The sequence below is a fragment of the Somniosus microcephalus genome, chromosome 11 (assembly GCF_052327205.1).
Source record: "Somniosus microcephalus isolate GS21.2 chromosome 11, FLI_Smic_1.0, whole genome shotgun sequence".
Taxonomy (NCBI): Eukaryota; Metazoa; Chordata; class Chondrichthyes; order Squaliformes; family Somniosidae; genus Somniosus; species Somniosus microcephalus.
The window spans coordinates 55,081,258-55,102,194 of record NC_140997.1 but is presented as its reverse complement, the minus strand read 5'-3'; the positions used below and the strand labels follow the sequence as shown (position 1 = coordinate 55,102,194).

General features: G+C 43.9%; 2 protein-coding genes across 5 annotated transcripts in view; one reads left to right on the top strand and one right to left on the bottom strand.

Annotated features, from left to right (window-relative positions):
* Window positions 1-964: 964 nt before the first annotated feature.
* On the bottom strand, window positions 965-16,826 carry LOC147110579 (uncharacterized). 3 transcript variants are annotated; one of them, XM_086000691.1, is made up of 6 exons: window positions 16,601-16,826; window positions 15,369-15,537; window positions 7,704-7,797; window positions 4,738-4,897; window positions 4,489-4,641; window positions 965-3,368 (listed from the first exon to the last, which is right to left on the bottom strand). In XM_086000691.1, the coding sequence occupies exons 2-6, from the start codon at window positions 15,509-15,511 to the stop codon at window positions 3,193-3,195; spliced, it is 726 nt and encodes a 241-aa protein (XP_085856817.1). In that variant the 5' UTR covers window positions 15,512-15,537; window positions 16,601-16,826; the 3' UTR covers window positions 965-3,192. The 3 variants fall into 3 exon arrangements, with proteins under 3 accessions (XP_085856817.1, XP_085856819.1, XP_085856818.1); XM_086000693.1 differs by having other exon boundaries at window positions 15,462-15,537; XM_086000692.1 differs by lacking the exon at window positions 16,601-16,826 and adding an exon at window positions 9,774-9,887 and having other exon boundaries at window positions 15,369-15,458.
* A 28-nt stretch (window positions 16,827-16,854) lies between these two features.
* The window catches only part of stub1 (STIP1 homology and U-Box containing protein 1), a 34,890-nt gene continuing 30,807 nt past the window's right edge, over window positions 16,855-20,937 (top strand). Inside the window, exons 1-2 of one of the 2 annotated variants that reach the window (XM_086000681.1) lie at window positions 16,855-17,299; window positions 19,839-19,889. In XM_086000681.1, coding sequence (XP_085856807.1) covers window positions 17,186-17,299; window positions 19,839-19,889 — 165 coding nt within the window. In that variant the 5' untranslated portion in view covers window positions 16,855-17,185. The remainder of the gene's footprint in view (window positions 17,300-19,838; window positions 19,890-20,937) is intronic. The other variant, XM_086000682.1, reaches the window with a different exon arrangement.

The following is a 20,937-nucleotide window of genomic DNA, read 5'->3' as shown; positions in this document are numbered from 1 at the left end:
ATTTAATGAATTGGCCTCCACTGCCTTCATGAGATGAAAAGAAATTTCCTCAGAGTTGGGAATCTTTGGCATTCTCTACTCCAGAGCACTGTGGATGCTCAGTCATTGAGTATATGCAAGGCGGAGATCGATAGATTTTTGGACTCTAAGGGAATCAAGGGATATGGGGATTGGGCGGGAAAGTGGAGTGGAGGTCGAAGATCAGCCATGATCTTATTGAATTGTGGAGCAGGCTCGAGGGGGCGTATGGTCTACTCCTGCTCCTATTTCTTATGTTCCCCTGAAGAAGGGTGTGAAATAGTGGAAAAATTCACAGGCTTCTTAACAGTTGTAAATGGCCATAACCATCTTTATACCAACCGACAGTGTTAGGGTTTTATGGGCTCACAGCTCATACAATGAAGGGGGCCACACACACCCACTGGAGGAGAGTATCTTGCTGAATGTCAACCAAGAATTCAGAGCTGGATTGCACTGGGACTATCTGGAGCGGGGTTTGAACCTTACACCCTCCGACTCAGACGGGGATGGTATCACTAAGTCAAAAGCTCTCTCCTGCTGATTACAATAGATAGAGATAGAAATTGAAAACTACCAGTTACTATTCATTTAGAATGAATATTCACTTAAGCACAATCATTTGTACAGTATTCTTTACTGAAAGTGTCAGTTTTTTGTCTGATCGCATTCCTGCAAAGCCCCGTGGGATGTTTTACGATGTTAAAAGTGTTATATAAATGGAAGTTGCTGTCGCTGTTGTTGAAAGCTCTGTTATAATGCACTAATAGGCCATACCACCATCTGACATTGATCCTTGAAAAAGCTCTTGCTGCAGGCTTCGCTTTGGATGACTCTCACATCTAATGTTGTACAATGGATTGAATGAGGTTGGTGGACATGACTGACCTTGTAAACTTTCCACTGGTGTCTGGCTGTGGGTGGTAGTTTTACCAGAAACACACACTTATTCTTTCTATTCAACTATATTTTATTAGAAAAGGAATGCATACATTCTCCCCAATTTATTTTTTAAAATACCACAATGCAAGTGAGATGAAGAGGCCAGTAGTTTTAAAAAAAAAAATCACTTTCTAAGAGTTCAGCTAAAAAAGTGTGATCTATGATTCACTGTTACTTAAAGTCACAATTAACTACGACATTTAGTTATAACGCCACTACAGACAGAGTGCATCGATGGTGGCAGTGTGGTGTTACAGTGAGCTCAGGTACATGGAGCAATATCAATTTACAGATGGCAGGCATGAAGTGGTAGTACAACTGAGTAAACAAGGGAAAAATGTTGTGTTATAAAGCAAAGCAGAAGTAACAGGAGGATTGCATAATTTGGAATGGCAAAATGTTCCCAGGTCAGGAATTTGGAGAAAATAGCAAATTCAGTCACAGTAAACAGCTCAACTCTAAACTGCTCAATGCTCAGAGAGTGTTTCTAAGGCAGTGAATTTCCACAGGGTTTCTCCCACTCGCCCGCTGTAACTTTGGTTGGAAGAGCCATGGAAGTCTCAGGAAAACAGCATAAACACAACTGGGAGAACTCCCGCAGAAGTTCATCCCCAAGAGTCTAATCCAAAGGGATGCAATCTTCATTTTTTCCAGATTACACGCTTCGCCTGAAGCTGAGCTGTACTTGAGGAAAAACAAATCACTCCCACCAGACTTCAAGTTTGTGATTGTTTCACTGAAGCGAAACCTTTTAAAAAGGAATTTCATCGGGGGTTCTCCCGATTGGCGGCCGTGACTGTGACAGAAACCCTGGATAGACACGTAAACGGGGTTTCCGCCAAAGTATCGACAACTGATCGACAGAACCCCTGAGGAAATTCCTGGCGCAAAGATCTTGTGAATGGGGCCATCAGTTTTCACAATTCACTGCTCTATAAAGCAGAATGTTCATTCCCATTATAAGCAGGCTCTGCTGGGTTTAATATATAAAAAACTGCTCAAAATGATCTCTATATTTTCATCAAATTGTATTGATGACACTGCTGATAAAAATCTACAGCCTGACAAAAGCTTGAAATTTTCATATGTGCATGTTCTGCGCCCTCCAGTTTAGAATCTGAAGTTTATTTGTGGTGGTTTATTTTTCAACCAGAGATTAGTGCCAATATCATACATCATCTCAGCAACATTTGTCATTGTGAAATTTAATTTCTTTTTGCACACAAGCTTGCAGTATCCATAGAATGGAAGCAGTGGGAAACAGGAAATGATTCAACTCATGATGTTGGAAAACATGTAATTCACCCAGACATCTTCCAATCATTACCTGTGATTCACTATTTCATCGCTCTGGTTTTTTACCTGTACAAGCGGATCTTCTATAACATTGTTTGAGGTAAGCTGGAGGACACTGACGGGAGCATATACCATGTAACATGCAATGTATTATTCTCTGCCAAGGTGGAGCCATTTTTAACCTGGCCTGTCCCTTTAAGACCAGAAGCCCAATTGCTCAATAGGCATAGTGTGAGGTCAATTAGTGGTTACACATTGTTGGTGAACAAAGTTTCTGTATAGAAATGACAACAGAAAATGCTGGAAAAACTCAGCAGGCCAGGCAACATCCGTGGAGAGAGAAATAGAGTCAACGTTTCAGGTCAAAACCTAAGGGACGTTGCCTGGCCTGCTGAGTTTTTCCAGCATTTTCTGTTGTCATTTCGGATTTCCAGCATCTGCAGTATTTTGCTATCGTACTAAAGTTTCTGTATAGTTGGTTATAAATCTCCAATTCCACCCATTAAGGATAGGCCAGGTTATCAAGGTCAGAAGAAACCTTGATAAGAAATGACTGGCTTTCTTTAGTCTTTTTTAAACTGCTCCTTGTTCATTGGTAGGTCGGCTATCTGTTCAGTTGGGATTTTCTTTTGCCATTTTATGAGCCAATCAGGTACACACGTTACATAAACTTTGCACATGCAACACTTTCAAGTGTGACGGATATGCTAGATGCAAGAGTAGATAAATAGCAAGAATGCTTTTATGCTGCATGATGCTGAAGGATGATGATGTTGCTTGCCCTTCCTCCAGGCCCAATATCACTCCCTAGTGTCTGCCTTTTCTGAATGGTTTCAACCCTCAGCACCATTTGCTGCACCAACCAAATGTGTAAAGCTGGAACATAATGTCTCTCACTCACGATGCGGCTGTTTTCATAAGGGACTGACTGACTCATCATTGCGTTTTCTGCCTTTTCACAGGTCTCGGTGCCGTGACTTGTTCTTTATTCACTGTTTCATTTTGATGTAGCACGATGCCCTTCAGCAACAAGGGTTTGATACTTTGGGCCACAGCCCAGGTCCAAAGACACTGTTCGATTCTGTGAGGGGTCCAGTCCTTCACCGAATCATCTGCAAAAGGTGAATGCACCGTTACCTCTTGGCAAAAGCAAGTTACTGTCATGTCACATCACACTGAAACACAGGCCATCACAGCATAATGCATTTCCTTCAACGGCAGTGGTTAATAGGACTGCACCGCTGGGCACAGCCACTGAATGTCTCAGAGTGGAAAGTATAAAATCGCACCAAGAGATGACATTCAGTTAATTTTGAAATTCATCAAAACAACAGCTACAGTACATATAGCGAAACCCCTCATTTATTTACTGCTATTCTGTAGAGTTCTGGTAGGTGCACGTGTGAAGAACAGGGTTGTAATCATCACCAATTACTACCATTACTTATATAAACACTACTTACATTGTAAGTCTAGAGATGGGAGTAAACTTATTCTTGTTGAAATTTCTCCCTCACTTTGTCCGAAGTGTCAACTCTCTGTGAGCTGTCTCAGTGAAAGAAACTGATAGGACAGCGTGCTTGGTCAAAACTAGTCTCTTGATATGTGTAATTGATAATTGTATGATCTAAGCCTACAGCACTGGTAGATCCCAAGCTTAGTCCTGCTTTTCCCCAAATAGACCACTTCATCCAACAAAACCATATCATCGTATCGGAGCAGGTTGACCTGCCAGAGATGTGGCTAAAGAAAGATGGAACTTGTATTTATAGAGCACCGCTCACAGCCTCAGGACATTCCAAAGTGCTTCCCAGCCAATGAACAGCATGGTCACTGTTGTCATACAGGGAAACAGGAGCTATACACGGAACACCACTCAAAACAAGAGACCATCAATTTCAGCACCATACTTGACTTCAAGTAAGGCTTCCTTACTTATTTGATCACAGTACAACAGTCTGCTCATAACTCTCATTCAATCATCAACCGCTTCCTCTAGTCCCTGCATTCACCTTGTGCATTATACATACAGAGTAGGGCCTTTGCAAGAGAATACTTTTAACACATTTCCCTAATAGATTAGTACACACATCATCAACCTGTTCAGACCAGTGTATGCAACGTTAACTCTTGGCATATCCTCAGCATTATTACATTCACACACCAGCAGGATTTCCTTTGGCACACAGCAAGTGATGATAGTGTACATCTGTGAAAATGGGAGAAACTTACTCTCGTTGAGTTGTCTTGCACACACCCTCACTTTGTCCAGGTATAGGATATAGTGTTTAAGCGTGTACTTAATGGGGGCCAAGCCTGGGATTGACTCCACCGCTTCAGCAGCCATGAATGCAACTTCCTGTGGAGCACCAGTCACCAGCACAGCTAAGCATGAGCAAAAGAAAAGCTTCCATTAGAATACAAATGTACCGCATGAATAGTAATGCAAGTAATCTGACAAGTTTTTTTTAACTTTCCTACCTGATGCAGTGGCGGGCCCTAATGCTTTCAGCTTACTGATCTCTGTGATTGCAGCTGGTACGTCAGGAAGGAGCTTGAAAGCTTTCCGTGTGCATGACTCCACAAAGTCCGAGGAATTACTCATTACCATCTGCTGCAGTGTTGGGCGGAACTTGCCTCGCTACAAGTAGTAGGGCGGAAGGGAGTGAAAAGTCAAATTAAAATGGAGTCAAGTTGAATGAGGTTTTTAAGCTCAAAGATTTGAAGGTCAACAGAGTTAGTAAATAACTGGGCCATCTCATAAATGGAGTTAAATCTACACTCGCCTGTGATAGCCATGCTCAAATATACAGCACAGTGCCTTCGACCATAGCACCGTCAGCTACATCTACAGACAATGCAGGTTTCTGCCCTGGTGTTTTTATACCCAGAGATACTGTACATTCATCTTCAAGACAAAGAGACATCCTGAGACATTGTATGTTCCTTCAGCCCAGTGTCCTCCCATATCTACATACGTAGGATACATTGGCTTTCCTTCCAAGTATCCTAGCACAACCAGATTCTCTCTTTTACTAAAGTATGCTGGCTTACCCACAAGAATGGTAGGTCTAATTGCAATGGTATAATATCTGAACGTGAAGATATTGCAGAGCTCTTACACATTTTTATACTGTGGAGGAGAATGAAGTTCTGGAAGCAGATATTGATGCGCATGGAGGAATGGGCCAAACTCTGACAACTGGTATTCAACCAAGATGAGTTTACATGGGACAGAACTGAAATCGGATGGGAGAGAAAAGGATCTTAGCATTATAGTATATCATTCTCTAAAGGTTCATGACCAATGCCAAGAATCCATAGCCAAAGCAAACAGGGTATTAGGTTGTAATAATAGGACTATTCAACATAAAACAAAGCAAACCATTTTGTCATTGTACAAGACTTTGGTTAGACTACATTTAGAATATGGTGTCCAGTTTTGGTCCCCTCATATGTTGGATGATATAGAGGCTTTGGAAAAGGTTCAGAGGAGGGCCACAAGAATGATTCCCAGCTTAAAAAACCATAGTTACGAAGGGAAATTTAAAAAGCTGGGTCTATTCACTTTAGACTTTGTAGCGAGAGGGTTTGAGTACAGGAACAAGGATGTCTTGCTGCAGTTGTACAGGGCCTTGGTGAGACCACATCTTGAGTATTGTGTGCAGTTTTGGTCGCCTTATCTGAGGAAGGACGTTCTTGCCATGGAAGGAGTTCAGCGAAGATTCACCAGGCTGATACCTGGGATGACAGGAATGACGTATGAGGAGAGATTGTGTCGATTGGGCTTATACTCACTGGAGTTTAGAAGAATGAGAGGGGATCTCATTGAAACCTATAAAATTCTGACAGGACTGGACAGACTAGATGCAGGAAGGATGTTCCCGATGGTCGGGGAGTCTAGAACCAGGGGTCACAGTCTAAGGATAAGGGGTAAGCCATTTAGGACAGAAATGAGGAGGAATTTCTTCACCTGTGGAATTCTCTACCACAGAAGGCAGTAGAGGCCAATTTATTAAATATATTCAAGAAGGAGTTGGATATATTTCTTAAGGCTAAAGGGATCAAGGGATATGGGGAGAAAGCAGGGACAGGGTACTGAATTTGGATGATCAGCCATAATCGCATTGAATGGCGGAGCAGGCTCGAGGGGCCGAATGGCTACTCCTGCTCCTATCTTCTATGTTTCTATGTAGAGATGGGTAAACTTATGGGTAATTTGATTGAGGTATATAAAATAGTTAAAGCACTAGGTTGTGTTCCTATCGATGGATTCGGGAAGACCAGTGGTCATCTATATAAGTTATGCAAGGGTAGGGCCAGATTAGGTTAGGCAGTTTTTCTTTTCCCAGAAGACCTATGGAACAAATTGCTGACTCTGCAAACCGTCAAGAGCGAGCTGGACCAGTTACTGGCTGGGGCTGAGATTACATCTTATAAAAAGGTAGGTGAAATATCAGGTAATACAAGAATGGTCAATGTGGTCTCCTAGACTGGTTCTCAACTGCCAAAGGAATTTTCCAGAATTTTTTCTCCCTTATTGGCCTTGGGTTTCGATTTGGTCTCTCCCTCTAGATTACATGGCTGCTGCTGGGTAGGGGGGTATCTAATCATGATTCTTCATACGTCACAAATCTGTGGGGCAGGTTTGTTGGATCAGGTGGTAATTTATTTTTTCTGCCCGTCATTTTTGTATGTCTGTAGTACCAGGAGTGACTCCAATGAGTAAACTCTGGGTATTGCCACATGGTCTTTAGCCTTTACACAGCTGCGACCGTGGGCATTTGAAATCTAAAAAAGCAATGGGAAGTCAGTTTTGTTACTGCACAAAGACAGAAGGGAAGTCCATTGGGAAACGTTATCCGTACAATAATGCAGCATTTTAACCTATGCAAAATACTGTTTACAGTTTTCCTGGGGATTGTGGGGTTTGGAACCTCCCAGTCTAAATGCAAGTTTTGTATTTATATAGCACCATGAGACATCCTCAGGACATCTCTGTTTAGGGAGAACCAAGAAGAGAAGGAACAGATAATAGTTATTTCCCCCGTGCTGATAAAGAGCCTGAAGACAGGAAACAAGTTACATCAGGTTTTAATCCCACCACAGAGCATTAGTGACAACTAAAAGGCAGGATTTTCTCTGCTACTCTATTGTGCTGTGTCTTAGTAGAAGGGGGGGGGGTGGAGTACTTTTCCAGGGTTTAAACATGAAAAGAGAGCTCCTCCAAAGGCCTGGTCAGGGGGTAACACCCCAGCGAAACACAAAACCACAGACCCAAACGTGTCAAGTTTGATCTCAGCCCAGCGACCACAACTAACCTCTGTTCCTCTAGGTATGGATGAAGGAAAGAAATAGCAGAGTTCCCACTCCTGAATGTCTTGTAGTGATACACAAACATTCTGAAACATTTGACATATAAACCTCACCCTGCCCAGCACACTTACTGTCAGTTTCCACTCCATCAATTGAACCAGCTCGGCATGTGTCAGGAATTTCTCTATGCGACTACAGACAGCTTCTGGTAATTCTTCTTGAAACCTGAATTAAAACATTAAGCATTGCCCATAAATACCTGGCATAGTGAGTGAGCAAGTATTTTAATGAATTTTTCCCCATCCCTACTAGAGGTCACACACCATTCCTACACACATTAAACCGAGGCCTTATCTATCTTTTTAGGTTGATGTAAAAGATCCCATAGCATTAAGTTAAAAGCCCATGGGATCCAGGGCAAAGTGTCAAGTTGAATTCAAAACTGGCTCGGAGATAGGAAGCAGAGGGTAATGGTTGATGGGTGTTTTTGTGACTGGAAGGCTGTTTCCAGTGGGGTTCCGCAGGGCTCAGTACTAGGTCCATTGCTTTTTGTAGTATATATCTCAACGATCTTGACTTGAATATAGGGGGTATAATTAAGAAGTTTGCAGATGATACTAAAATCGGCTGTGTGGTTGATACTGAAGAAGGAAGCTGTAGACTGCAGGAAGATATCAATAAATTGGTCAGGTGGGCAGAACAGTGGCAAATGGAATTCAATGTGGAGAAGTGTGAGGTAATGCATTTGGGGAGGGCTAACAAGGAAAGAGAATACACATTAAATGGTAGGACACTGAGTAGTGTAGAGGACCAAAGGGACATTGGAGTGCATGTCCACAGATCCCTGAAGGTAGCAGGCCAAGTAGATAACATGGTTAAGAAGGCACATGGAATGCTTGCCTTTATTAGCCATGGCATAGAATACAAGAGCAGGGGGGTTATAATTCAATTGTATAACACACTAGTTAGGCCTCAGCTAGAGTACTGCGTGCAGTTCTGGTCACCACATTACAGGAAAGATGTGATTGCACTAGAGCGGGTACAGAGGAGATTTACAAGGAAGTTGCCGGGAGTAGAGAATCTTAACTATGAGGAAAGACTGGATAGGCTGGGTCTGTTTTCCTTGGAACAGAGGAGGCTGAGGGGAGACCTTATTGAGGTGTATAAAATTATGAGGGGCATAGATAAAGTGGATAGAAAGGACCTATTTCCCTTAGCAGAGGGGTCAAAAACCAGGGGGCACAGATTTAAAGTAATTGGGGGAAGATTTAGAGGGGATTTGAGGGGAAACTTCTTCACCCAGAGAGGGTTGTGGGGGTCTGGAACTCACTGCCTGAAAGGGTGGTAGAGGCAGGAACCCTAACCACATTTAAAAAGTACTTGGATGTGCACTTGGGATGCTGTAACCTGCAGGGCTGCGGACCAATAGCTGGGAAGTGGGATTAGCTCTTTGTCGGCCGGCGCGGTCACGATGGGCTGAAATAGCCTCCTTCCGTGCTGTAACTTTCTATGATTCTGATTAAAGTGTAGGGAGTTCTGCTGGTGTGCTGGCAAAAGTCTTCCCTCAACTAACACCATCAAAACAGATTATTTGGTCATTTATTGGGGGTGATTTAAACCCTCAAGAATGGCTGGGAAGTAAAAAATGTAGAAATTTCATACCCGACCCCAACCTGCCCACTTTTGGTTTAATGGAGACGGGTTGGGGGTTGGGGGAGCAGTCCATGCTCAGGAGGCGGGTTGGTCACTGACATTTTTTTAAGGAGGCTATGTGCCTCCATTTTAACAGATTTTAAAATTTTTAACCAATGATGGCTGGGTTTCCTGGGGCTTGGGAATTCCGGCAGGTTAAAGGAGGCGAGGTGGGCTGGATCCATGAGGTAAGTGCATTTACAGCACTGCTTGTGCACCAGGAGGAACAGGAATGTTTCCTCCAGGCCTGACGAGCTACCCTCTGTAACCACCTCCCCCCCCCCAACCGATCTCCAGCCCTCCCACCCCGGATCACTGCCCCTGCCACAATCTCTGACCTCCGATCCTTCCTCCCCGCCCCACCTACCTGCCTTCCGATTCTCGTCTGCTTTCCCACCTGACAGGCAGTCAGCCTGTCAATCAGGCTGGCAGTCGGGCAAGAAACCTACTGAAAAAATGTAAAAGACGTCCTCCAGTTAAATCTTGCAGGACATCCGGGAAACCCTTACTTCTGGGTTTCCCGTCTGGAAATCCTCCATCCTCCACTTTCTTCACAATCCTGAGTAAATATCGGGGCTCTTGTTTCTGGAAGCTTGCTTGTGCAAATTGGCTTATGCATTGGTCTATAAAACATTGATAAATCAAAAAGTAATTTGGGATGTCTTGAGGGGCGCCATATAAATGCAAGTTATTCTTTCTTTTTTTTTTGGCCCTTCTCAGCTTCATGCTCACCGACATCATTAGCTTATCAACACACTGGCCATGGCCCCGCTCTCCTGGTTCCACTCGTACCTATCAGGCTATTGATATTACATCACTGCAAAATGGTTTTTCCTGCCATGTCCAAATGGTCATAGTTGGTACCCCAGTGTTCCATCCTTGGCCCCCTTTTCTCCATTTACATGCTTTCATTTGGTGATGTTATTTAAAAGCACGGAGTCAGCTTTCACATACATGATGACATCCACCTCTACCTCACTATCTCCTCCACTGAATCCATGGTTGGCTGTTGCTATCACCTACAATGGCCAATCCAACATTAAGAACTGACCGAGTCTAAATCTCTTCAGCTTAATATCAGCAAAACTGAAGTCACGCTCTTTAGCTCTTGCAGACATTAATGTGCTTCCAATTTCAACTCCATCTATCTCTCTGGCAGCAACCTCAGAACAGAAGTGGAGAATTTTGATGTGTTTCTTTACATTGAACTCAGCTTCCTTGGACATGCAATCTGCCACCATGACTACATCCCCGGCATAGTGTCAGCTGTGGCGCAGTGAGTAGCACTCTCGCTTTTTCCCAGTGGCAGGCAGTGACTAGTGGGGTACCGCAGGGATCGGTGCTAGGACCCCAGCTATTCACAATATATATTAATGATCTAGACGAGGGAACTAGATGTAATATCTCCAAGTTTGCAGGTGACACAAAGCTGGGTGGGCGAGTGTGCTGTAAGGAGGATGCCGAGAAACTCCAGTACGATTTGGACAGGTTGGGTGATTGGGCAGAAACATGGCAGACGCAGTATAATGTGGATAAATGCGAGGTTATCCACTTTGGTGGCAAAAACAGGAAGGCAGATTATTATCTGAACGGCAATAGATTGGGAAAAGGGGAAGTGCAATGAGACCTGGGTGTCCTTGTGCACCAGTCGCTGAAGGTAAGCATGCAGGTGGTTAAGAAGGCAAATGGTATGCTGGCCTTCATAGTGAGAGAGTTTGAGTACAGGAGCAAGGATGTCTTGCTGCAGTTGTACAGGGCCTTGGTGAGACCACACCTTGAGTACTGTGTGCAGTTTTGGTCACCTTATCTGAGGAAGGATGTTCTTGCCATGGAGCGAAGATTCACCAGGCTGATACCTGGGATGGCAGGAATGACGTATGAAGAGAGATTGGGTTGATTAGGCTTATATTCGCTAGAGTTTAGAAGAATGAGAGGGGATCTCATTGAAACTTATAAAATTCTAACAGGACTAGACAGACTAGATTCAGGAAGGCTGTTCCCGATGGCAGGTGAGTCCAGAACCAGGGGTCACAGTCTAAGGATAAGGGGTAAGCCATTTAGGACTGAGATGAGGAGGAATTTCTTCACCCAGAGAGTGGTGAACCTGTGGAATTCTCTGCCACACAGGGCAGTTGAGGCCAATTCATTAAATATATTCAAGAAGGAGTTAGATATATTTCTTAAGGCTAAGGGAGTCAAGGGATATGGGGAGATAGCAGGGACAGGCTACTGAATTTGGATGATCAGCCATGATCGCATTGAATGGCGGAGCAGGCTCGAGGGGCCGAATGGCCTACTCCTGCTCCTATCTTCTATGTTTCTATGTTTTGAGTCAAAAGGCTGTGCGTACAAGTCCCACTCCAGAGGCTTGAGCACAAATCTAGGCTGACACTCCAGTGTAGTACTGAGGGAGTGCTACACTGTCAGAGGTGCCGTCTATTGGAGGAGACGTTAAACCGAGGCCCCGTCTGCTCTCTCAGATGGTCGTAAAAGATTCCATAACACTATTGTGAAGAAGAGTAAGGGAGTTATCCCTGGTGTCCTGGACAATATTTATCCCTCAATCAACATAACAAAAACAGATCATTGCTGTTTGTAAATTTGCTTTAATTACAACAGTTCAAAAGTACACTTCAAAAGTACTTCATTGGCTACTCTCAATCATCAGCAAAATGATGGAAGGTGTCATCAACAGTGCTATCAAGCGGCACTTACTCACCAATAACCAGCTCACTGATGCCCAGTTTGGCTCCAGACCTCATTACAGTCTTGGTCCAAACATGGACAAAGGAGCTGAATTCCAGAGGTGAGGTGAGAGTGACTGCCCTTGACATCAAGGCAGTATTTGACCGAATGTAGCATCAAGGCGCCTTGGTAAAACTGAAGTCAATGGGAACTGGCTGGAGTCATACCTAGCACAAAGGAAGATGGTTGTGCTGGTTGGAGGTCAATCATCACAGCCCCAGGACATCGCTGCAGTGAGTTCTTCAGGGAAGTTTCCTAGGTCCAACCATCTTCAGCTGCTTCATCAATGGCCTTCCCTCCAACATAAAGGTCAGAAATGGGGATGTTCACTGGTGACTGCACAGTGTTCAGTGTCATTCACAACTCCTCAGATAATGAAGCAGTCCATACCTGCATGCAACAAGACCTGGACGACGTTCAGGCTTGGGCTGATAAGTGGCAGGTAACATTCACGCCGCACAAGTACCAGGTAATGACTATCTCCAACAAGCGAGAGTCTAACCACCACCCCTTAACATTTACCGGCATTACCCTCGCCGAATCCCCCACCATCAACATCCTGGGGGTTACCATTCACCAGGAACTTAACTGGACCAGCCACATAAATACAGTGGCTACAAGAGCAGGTCAGAGGCTAGGTATTCTGCGGCGAGTGTCTCACCTCCTGACTCCCCAAAGCCTTTCCACCATCTACAATGCACAAGTAAGGAGTGTGATGGAATACTCTCCACTTGCCTGGATGAGTACAGCTCCAACAACACTCAAGAAGCTCGACACCATCCAGGACAAAGCAGCCCGCTTGATTGGCACCCCATCCACCACCTTAAACATTCACTCCTTCCACCACCGGCGTACCGTAGCTGCAGTGTGTACCAGCTACAAGATGCATTGCAGCAACTCGCCAAGGCTTCTTCAGCAGCACCTCCCAAACCTGTGACCTCTTCCACCTAGAAGGACAAGGGCAGCAGGCGCATGGGAACACCACCACCTCCAAGTTCCCCTCCAAGTCACACAGCATCCTGACTTGGAAGTATATCGCCGTTCCTTCATCGTCGCTGGTCAAAATCCTGGAACTCCCTCCCTAACAGCACAGTGGGAGTACCTTCACCACACGGACTGCAGCGGTTCAAGAAGGCGGCTCACCACCACCTTCTCCAGCGACGCCCCCATCCCATGAACTAATAAAATAATAATAAAGTGCTTTGGGACATCCGGTGGTCATGAAAGGCGCCATATAAACGCAAGTCTTTCTTTATATACTCTACATCTTACTCTATAACGCTGAAAGCTTTTATCATCATCTCCTGGCTGGGCTTTTCTAATGCTCTCCCTGTCAGCCTCCCCACATCTACCATTCATAAAGTACAATACATTCAGAAATCGGCCGCTCGTGTGCTCATCCACACTAAGGCCCACGTCCCCATCAACCCTGTCCTCGCCAAAATCGAATGGCTTTTTGCATTGTAGAAAAACAACTTTAAGATTCCTGTCCTCACCTTCAAATCCTCCCCACCCCACATTGCCTTGCTTCTCCCCACCTCTATGACCTCCTCCAGTCCCTTGTCCTGTTATGAACTCTGGTTCAGCAATACCAGCCTATTTCTCATTCCCTCTATTCTACCATAGGCAACCATTCCTTCAGTCATCTTGTCTCCATACGCTGGAATTCACATCTTCAGTAATCTGCATTGCCATCTCTCTAGTTTGCTTCAAGACTTCCGTATGACCATCTTCTTTGAGTGTGATTTGGCTATTTCCTGAATCTATTATTTCCCACCCCGCCAAACTCACTGGCCACTCACAAACCCCTGCTCTCTACAAAAGCAAAATACTGCGGATGCTGGAAATCTGAAATAAAAAACAGAAAATGCTGGAACTACTCAGTAGATCAGGCAGCATCGGTGGAGAGAGAAACAAAGTTAACGTTTTAGGTTGATGACCCTTCGTCAGAACTGGAAAAAGTTAGAGATGGAACAGATTTTAACCAAGTACAGAGGCAGGGAAAGGGGGAGGAGAGGACAGAGCAAAAGGGAAACTGCCACCACCAGTATGATCCCACCACAAAACGCATCTTCCCCTCCCCTTGCAGCATTCTGAGGGGACCGCTCCCTCCGCAACACCCTGGTCCACTCCTCAATCACCCTAACACCCCTTCCCCTTCCCCTTCATACGGCACCGTCCCGTGCAAGTGCAGGAGATGCAACACCTGCCCTTTTAACTCCTCCCTTCGCACTGTCCAGGACCTCAAACACTCCTTCCAGGTGAAACAGCGATTTACTTGTACTTCTTGCAATTCAGTATACTGTATTCGCTGTTCACAATGCGGTCTCCTCTACATTGGGGAGACCAAACGCAAGCGTGACCCCAAGCTTCCAGTCGCCTGTCACTTTAATTCTCCACTCCACTCCCACTCTGATCTCTCCATCCTCTGTCTCTTACACTGTTCCAACTAAGCTCAACGTAAGCTTGAGGAACAGCACGTTATCTTTCAATTGGGCACTTTACAACCTCTGGACTCAACATCGAGTTCAACAATTTCAGACCACTACCTCTGCCCCTATTTTTTTCAGATGACAGCTGTTGTTGTTTCTGCTATTCCCATTTATACCTCTTCTAGGCCCATCTTTTGTTTCTTTACTTGTCCCATTACCATCTCCTTTTGCTTTGTACTATCAAACCTTTTGTCATTTAATCTCTCCTGTCTTCTCCCTATCACAGACCTTCCCTTTTGTTCTTTCCTCCCCTCCCCCTTTCCCTGCCTCTACTTGCTTAAACTGTTACAACTCCAACTTTTTCCAGTTCTGACGAAAGGTCATCGACCCGTAACGTTAACTGTTTCTCTCTCCACAGATGCTGCCTGACCTGCTGAGTATTTCCATCATTTTCTGTTTTTACTACCCCTGCTCTCTATGCTTCGAGATGTATCTTTACACATAGTGAGCACTATAGAAATGTAAAATATTTTCCTATCTTAAAAAGGTGTTATAATAATGCATTATACTGTTCCAACTAAGATGGTCATACGGAAGTATTGAAGCAAGTTAAAGTGTATCTTCTTTGTGAAGCACACCGTCACCCTTAATTATTAACCCATCACACCTGGCTATGGAGGAAGCATGAAGCAAAAGGTCGAATGGAAACACTGAAAATCACAGGTTCAAATGAGTGGACTGCAGTTTTCTAAATATACAAGTCTTAATCTCAGGCCTGAGTGCATAAATTTGCCAGAATAAAAAAAAACAGCAGAACAAGTGAAAGAGAAAGACAGAATAAACCAGAGACAGCCGTCTCCCTCAGCAGATGTTGTCTCTCTGCCTTTGCTGTCCTCTCTTCTAAATTATGCAAGGTCTACCTCTCACCATTTATCCAGCACAGCCAGTTTGCCTGCCTTCGCTCCTATGGATGCTGTTGCCTTTGCTTCAACCACATCCCAATAAAGAGCAAACACAGACCTCCATACAGCAGGATCCTTACAGTTATACAGTCCTCCATTTCCAGACATGGCTTCACTCACTAAGCAGCTTCAACCTGTAGGGTTACAGAAATTTGTCATTTAAAATGATACCGAACTAGATTTACATGCTTAAAACATTGCTGTACTAATACCCACTGAGACCTAGAACTGTAAAGATTTGCCTGGGATGAAAAAAAATCTCAGGAAATTAAACATTTCTCCTTAAACATACAACGCGGGATCTGCATAGTGACAGAAGATGACTTATGCAATCCTGCTCATCCATGCCTTTGCTACCTCTAGACTTGACTATTACAATGCAATCTTGGCTGACCTCCCATGTTCTACCCTCTGTAAACTTGAGCTCATCCAAAACTCTGCTGCCCGTGTCCTAACTCGCACCAAATCCTGTTCACCCATCACCCTGTGCTCGCTGACTTACATTGGCTCCCGATTAAACGACGCCTCAATTTTAAAATTCTCATTCTTGTTTCAAATCCCTCCACTGCCACATCCCTTCCTATCTCTGTAATCTCTTCCTCCAACCACCCACCCGGAGATATCTGCACTCCTCCAATTCTGCCCTCTTGAGCATCCCTGATCTTAAATCGCTCAACCATTGGCCGTCGTTCCTTCAGCTGCCTAGGCCCTAAGCTCTGGAATTCCCTCCTTAAACCTGTCCGCCTCTCTGTCGTCCTTTAAGACACTCCTTAAAACCTACCTCTTTGACCAAGCTTTTGGTCATCTGCCCTAATATCTCCTTATGTGGTTCGGTGTCAAATTATGTTTGATAACGTCCTATGAAGCGCCTTGGGACGTTTTACTACGTTAAAAGGTGCTATATAAATACAAGTTGTTGTTCTGTATGTTCAAAACTTGCGTCAACTCCTAGGAAACAAAATCAGACCTCAGATAAAACCAAACTTTGATGTTGAATGGACGTTTGAGCTGCTACACTGCAGAGCATTCACTTTACTACAAAAATTGCGTCAGATCCAAAGTCGCTGACAAACTCAAAACTTCCAGATTCCGAGCCCCGAACAGAGCTTCGGCCCGGCTCCCCTTTTGTGCCAATCATTCGCAGATTCATACCATTGACTATTTTGTTACTAAATGTATGCATATAATTAATTTTACCTGTATAATTTAATTTAATTCAATTCACGAAACGCGTCCACATGTACACCTCCATTCATTTGACTTTGAATCTCTGAGGCTGTGAAGCCGTCACTTCCATTAGCAAGATGGCGGTGCTCCAGCATCACCGTGCGGTCGCATCCGCTGTGTGCGTTTAAACGCTTTCTCTTGTCAGTGCAGAAAGATGACGTCACCTTACCCGAACTGAATATCTCACCTTGTGGCGGCACATAGAGATGATGCCACTGGCTTTAAGACGTCACTGGTGGGCGGCGATGGAAGACGTCATTGAGCGTGGCTGTTTACGTGCGTCTTGTACACAAACAGCGCTCGCGGCTTTGGACTCTGAAAGTGGTTCCAATCGGCAGGGACAGCCGGGCCCAGATCCCGGGACATCCGCCTCGAAAGTCTGGTTAGCCAAAGAGAGCAACTGATTAGAGAGACCTCCTCCTAACTCGGCCCGTCTCCGGCCTGGGCCCGCTGCAGAGCCTCGGAGTGTCCGCCCGCTGCAGGCCCGTCAGCAGCGGCAGGAAGCCGGCTTTTTCCCGCGTGTGTGGTGACTCACCAGGGATCCGGAGAAACAGCATGTCCGGAAGCCCCGAGAAGAGCCTGACTGCCCAGGAGCTGAAGGAGCAAGGGAATCGCCTCTTTCTCAGCAGAAAGTATCAAGAAGCCGCGGCCTCCTACAGCAAGGCCATAGTGAGTATCTCGGCCAGTGTCAGAGTGAGAGTCTCGCCACCGAGCAAACAGCTCGGCTTCAAACAAACTCCCCAATAACAGCTCAAAGCGCAATAGCACATGAAATGCCTGGCATCCTCTCATTCATTCTGCTTTGTCATTCCTGCTTTTAGTATTTGGGATTTATGAATATCAAGCACCAGAATGAAAGAGCAATGGTTCATGTGACTTGTTCAGGATTAACAATCGTATTCAGGCTCTAGCTAATTCCATATACAGTCCACCAGTTTGTTCCTCTGCCATATTCAGTGCTGCTGCAACCTAAACCTGATGGATCAAAATTTAGCGTGTATAGCATTTATTCTGTGCATATGTAAAATACATATTCATAGGGAAATATATTTCTCTATCAATTGCAACATAAATTACATTACACCTGGTCCAAAGTTGATGACAATCTAAAGATATGTTTTTGAACTTGTTGCATAATTGTAGGGCCTGTGATAGAAGGCTGAGTGTTTTTGGAGTTCATCTATGAAATGTGTATGTTGGGGTTTGTGTGATCGATCATAAGCTACCTAAGATTTTTTCTTGGTTGTTTAAAATGTCATTGGAATCATTATTGTGTCACCCTGTAGTAACAGGCTCCAAATTCTCTCTCTCTCTTGTTTCCCTCAGCTGTTTTAATACTGTAGCTGTGGTATATGATCTACTAATGTACACTGTTATTGTAATCCTGCAAAGACAGAAGTATTGTTTTAGTCTATAGTTTATTAGCTGGCCAGTTGGTATGTATGTGTGTTAGATCACAATAATGTAGAAGAGAAATGATTCATTTTGCATCATTTCCACATGTGGTTGGGTATCTGAGTCTTTGTTACAGTGATGCATGTTAATCAGTAATTGACAGAATGCCAAAATCATGGGTGCAGTCTTAAAGATTTACACTTAAGGGGCACAGTGTCATGACGTTTTTGATAAATCTTTTAGGCTATATGAACATTAGATGCAAATTCTGCTCAATTCTCTTTTTTACAAACAATGCATGGTCATTCCACATGAAACAAAGTACACAACATTTTTTGATGACACTGCCTCTTTATTTCTGGAGACAAGCTAATGATGCAATTTCTTCTTAATTAGAACAGATTGAATAACAAAAATCAGTTCTTTGTTGACTCTTTTTCACGCTGCAACGCCTTCTCTTTCTCCCATTCGGTTAAGTTTGAAGATGCTTTGTGATGTCTCAACTTTTTAATTGAAGCGTTGGACATCTTCCTCCCTCTGCTTTGCCCACAGTATCGCAATACCACTATGTTTTAACATACAGAATTTGAGCGTTTTTCTTAAAGATTATTTTGAACACTCATCCCTCTAGAGATCACTGTTAAAATGTTGGTCTATTTTTTAAGATGCTCCTGTCACCCTCTGGATTATCTACACTGATGAGATAGTAAGCCATTTGTACATTTTACTGTCCCATAGGAACCTGTGGAATAGGATTAGGTTTGAGGTGGTTATGAATGTACTACTACCATTTGCTTAGGAACAGGAATAGGACATCCAACCCTTTGATCCTCAACCCTCCACCTTCTAAACTCAAAGGAATGTAAACCAAATTTATGCAACCTATCTTCATAATTTTACCCTTGGTATCATTCTGGTGAATCTGCGCTGTACCCCTCCAAGGCCAATATGTCTTTCCTGAAGTGCTGTGTCCAACACTGAATGCAGTACTCTAGATGGGCTCTGATCAAGGCTCTGTACAGCTGAAGCATCACTTTTGTATTCCAACCCCCCCTTGAGATAAAGCCCAACATTCCATTAGCTTTTTTGATTGCTCTTTGTACCTGTGCACTAGCTTTTTACTGATTTGTGTCTAAATCCCTTTGCTCTCCACAGCTCCAAGTCTCACCATTAACAAAATACTCTCATTTGTCTTGCTTGGATCCAAAGTGGATGACCTCACATTGCCATAGTTTTACCCACCCACTCACTTAGTCTGTTTATGTCCCTTTGTAACTTCCTGCTCCCAACTACACAACTTACTGTGTCTCCCAACATAATGTCGTCCCACACTGAAAGTGGCAGCCCAGATTCTCTCAATTCTTCCTTTTTATAAAATGTTTTTAAAAAGCTATATTCAGAGCCTATTTTAGTTAAATTGTCTCCTTAAGTCTAACCCTATTTGTCTTCTAAACTTGGCAGCCAAATACCATGTGAACTCCTTTGAATTTCTTGGCCGGGGGAGGAACAAAAATGTGATGTGTTTTGATAAGATGTCTTGTTAATCCTGCTCTGGTGCGATCATGGATGATCTGTATCTGGAATATATAGCTTGCAGTATGTCAAGTTTTATAGCACGTGTGGTCCATTAAATTGTTATTCAGTGGCATCTCATTTGTATAATCTAGGTATGAAGATTAGGTCTTCTTCCCTATGCTGTCTCATCAGTGCTCTCAAACTTTGTGCGTTGAATGATTTGTCACGGAGCCAGTCTAAGCTTCTATCTCCGTGGCTCACTAGCACTATAAATATAAATATTTTTTAAAATTGGCAGGTCAGGAAGGAACTGAAGCGGAGAGAGTGCCCCTGTTGCTGGTGGAGATCGGTAAGGCTGCATGCTGGCACTGATGAAATTTTACTTATATTCTGGTAATATTTAGAGTGGAAAGTCACAGCTAGAAACACAATATATAGTATGAAAGTATACAGCAAGACTTTGAGTCTGTGCACCTAATGTTCATCCTAGCTATGATATTTTCAATGTGATGGACAAAATCTTCTGGCGGGAGAGGCAAAAGATGGTTCACACAAAGTTGTGGATGGTATGAAATCAGCCTTCACATTTACAGTGGCACAGGATGGAAATTGAAAAAGCTATAAAGTTTCCTGCTATTTAATTTACACTACCCACATGGCCGATGACAAACTACTAATTATGGATTTATCACACGTGTTAGCAAGATTTGCACAACTTGCCATGATCTCCTTGGATACATTCCATATCGGGCAACCTGCCATGAAGTATCCTTGGTGATTCCTTTCACAGGTAGTACCTGTATCACCAATAGCACTGGCATCAAATGCCAGCACAGAGTTGCATGATAATTATAGCTTATATAGTTTCAGAATCAGAAATAATATATATTGATTGGCCAGTATCAACTTCGGTAAGAAGATTTTCTATATATTTAATTCTGTTGAATTAAATGTACCAGTTAACATTTATTATCTTAACTTTTGTTAGGCAAGGGTATTAAGTGTCAGTATTGAGTGTCAGCCAGTGGCTCAGTTGGTAGCACCCTCACCTCTGAGTCAGAAGGTTGTGGGTTCAAGACCCACTCCAGAGACTTTTTTATTCGTTCATGGGATGTGGACATCGCCGGCATGGGCAGCATTTATTGCCCTAGTAGCCCTTGAGAAGGTGGTGGTGAGCTGCTGCCTTGAACCGCTGCAGTCTGTGTGGTGAAGGTACTCCCATAGTGCTGTTAGGGAGTTCCAGGATTTTGACCCAGCGACAATGAAGGAACGATGATATACTTCCAAGTCAGGATGATGTGTGACTTGGAGGGGAACCTGGAGGTGGTGGTGTTCCCATGCGCCTGCTGCCCTTGTCCTTCTAGTGGGTAGAGGTCGCAGGTTTGGGAGGTGCTGTC

Excerpts from the sequence above, each read along its gene's own strand:
- LOC147110579 (XM_086000691.1), bottom strand. The coding sequence starts at position 15,511 with ATGTCTGGAAATGGAGGACTGTATAACTGTAAGGATCCTGCTGTATGG. Across the intron at positions 7,798-15,368 it reads CTGGCTGTGCTGGATAAATG|GTTTCAAGAAGAATTACCAG; the intron begins GTGAGAGGTAGA and ends GTTTTAATTCAG. Across the intron at positions 4,642-4,737 it reads AGGGCCCGCCACTGCATCAG|CTGTGCTGGTGACTGGTGCT; the intron begins GTAGGAAAGTTA and ends GCTCATGCTTAG.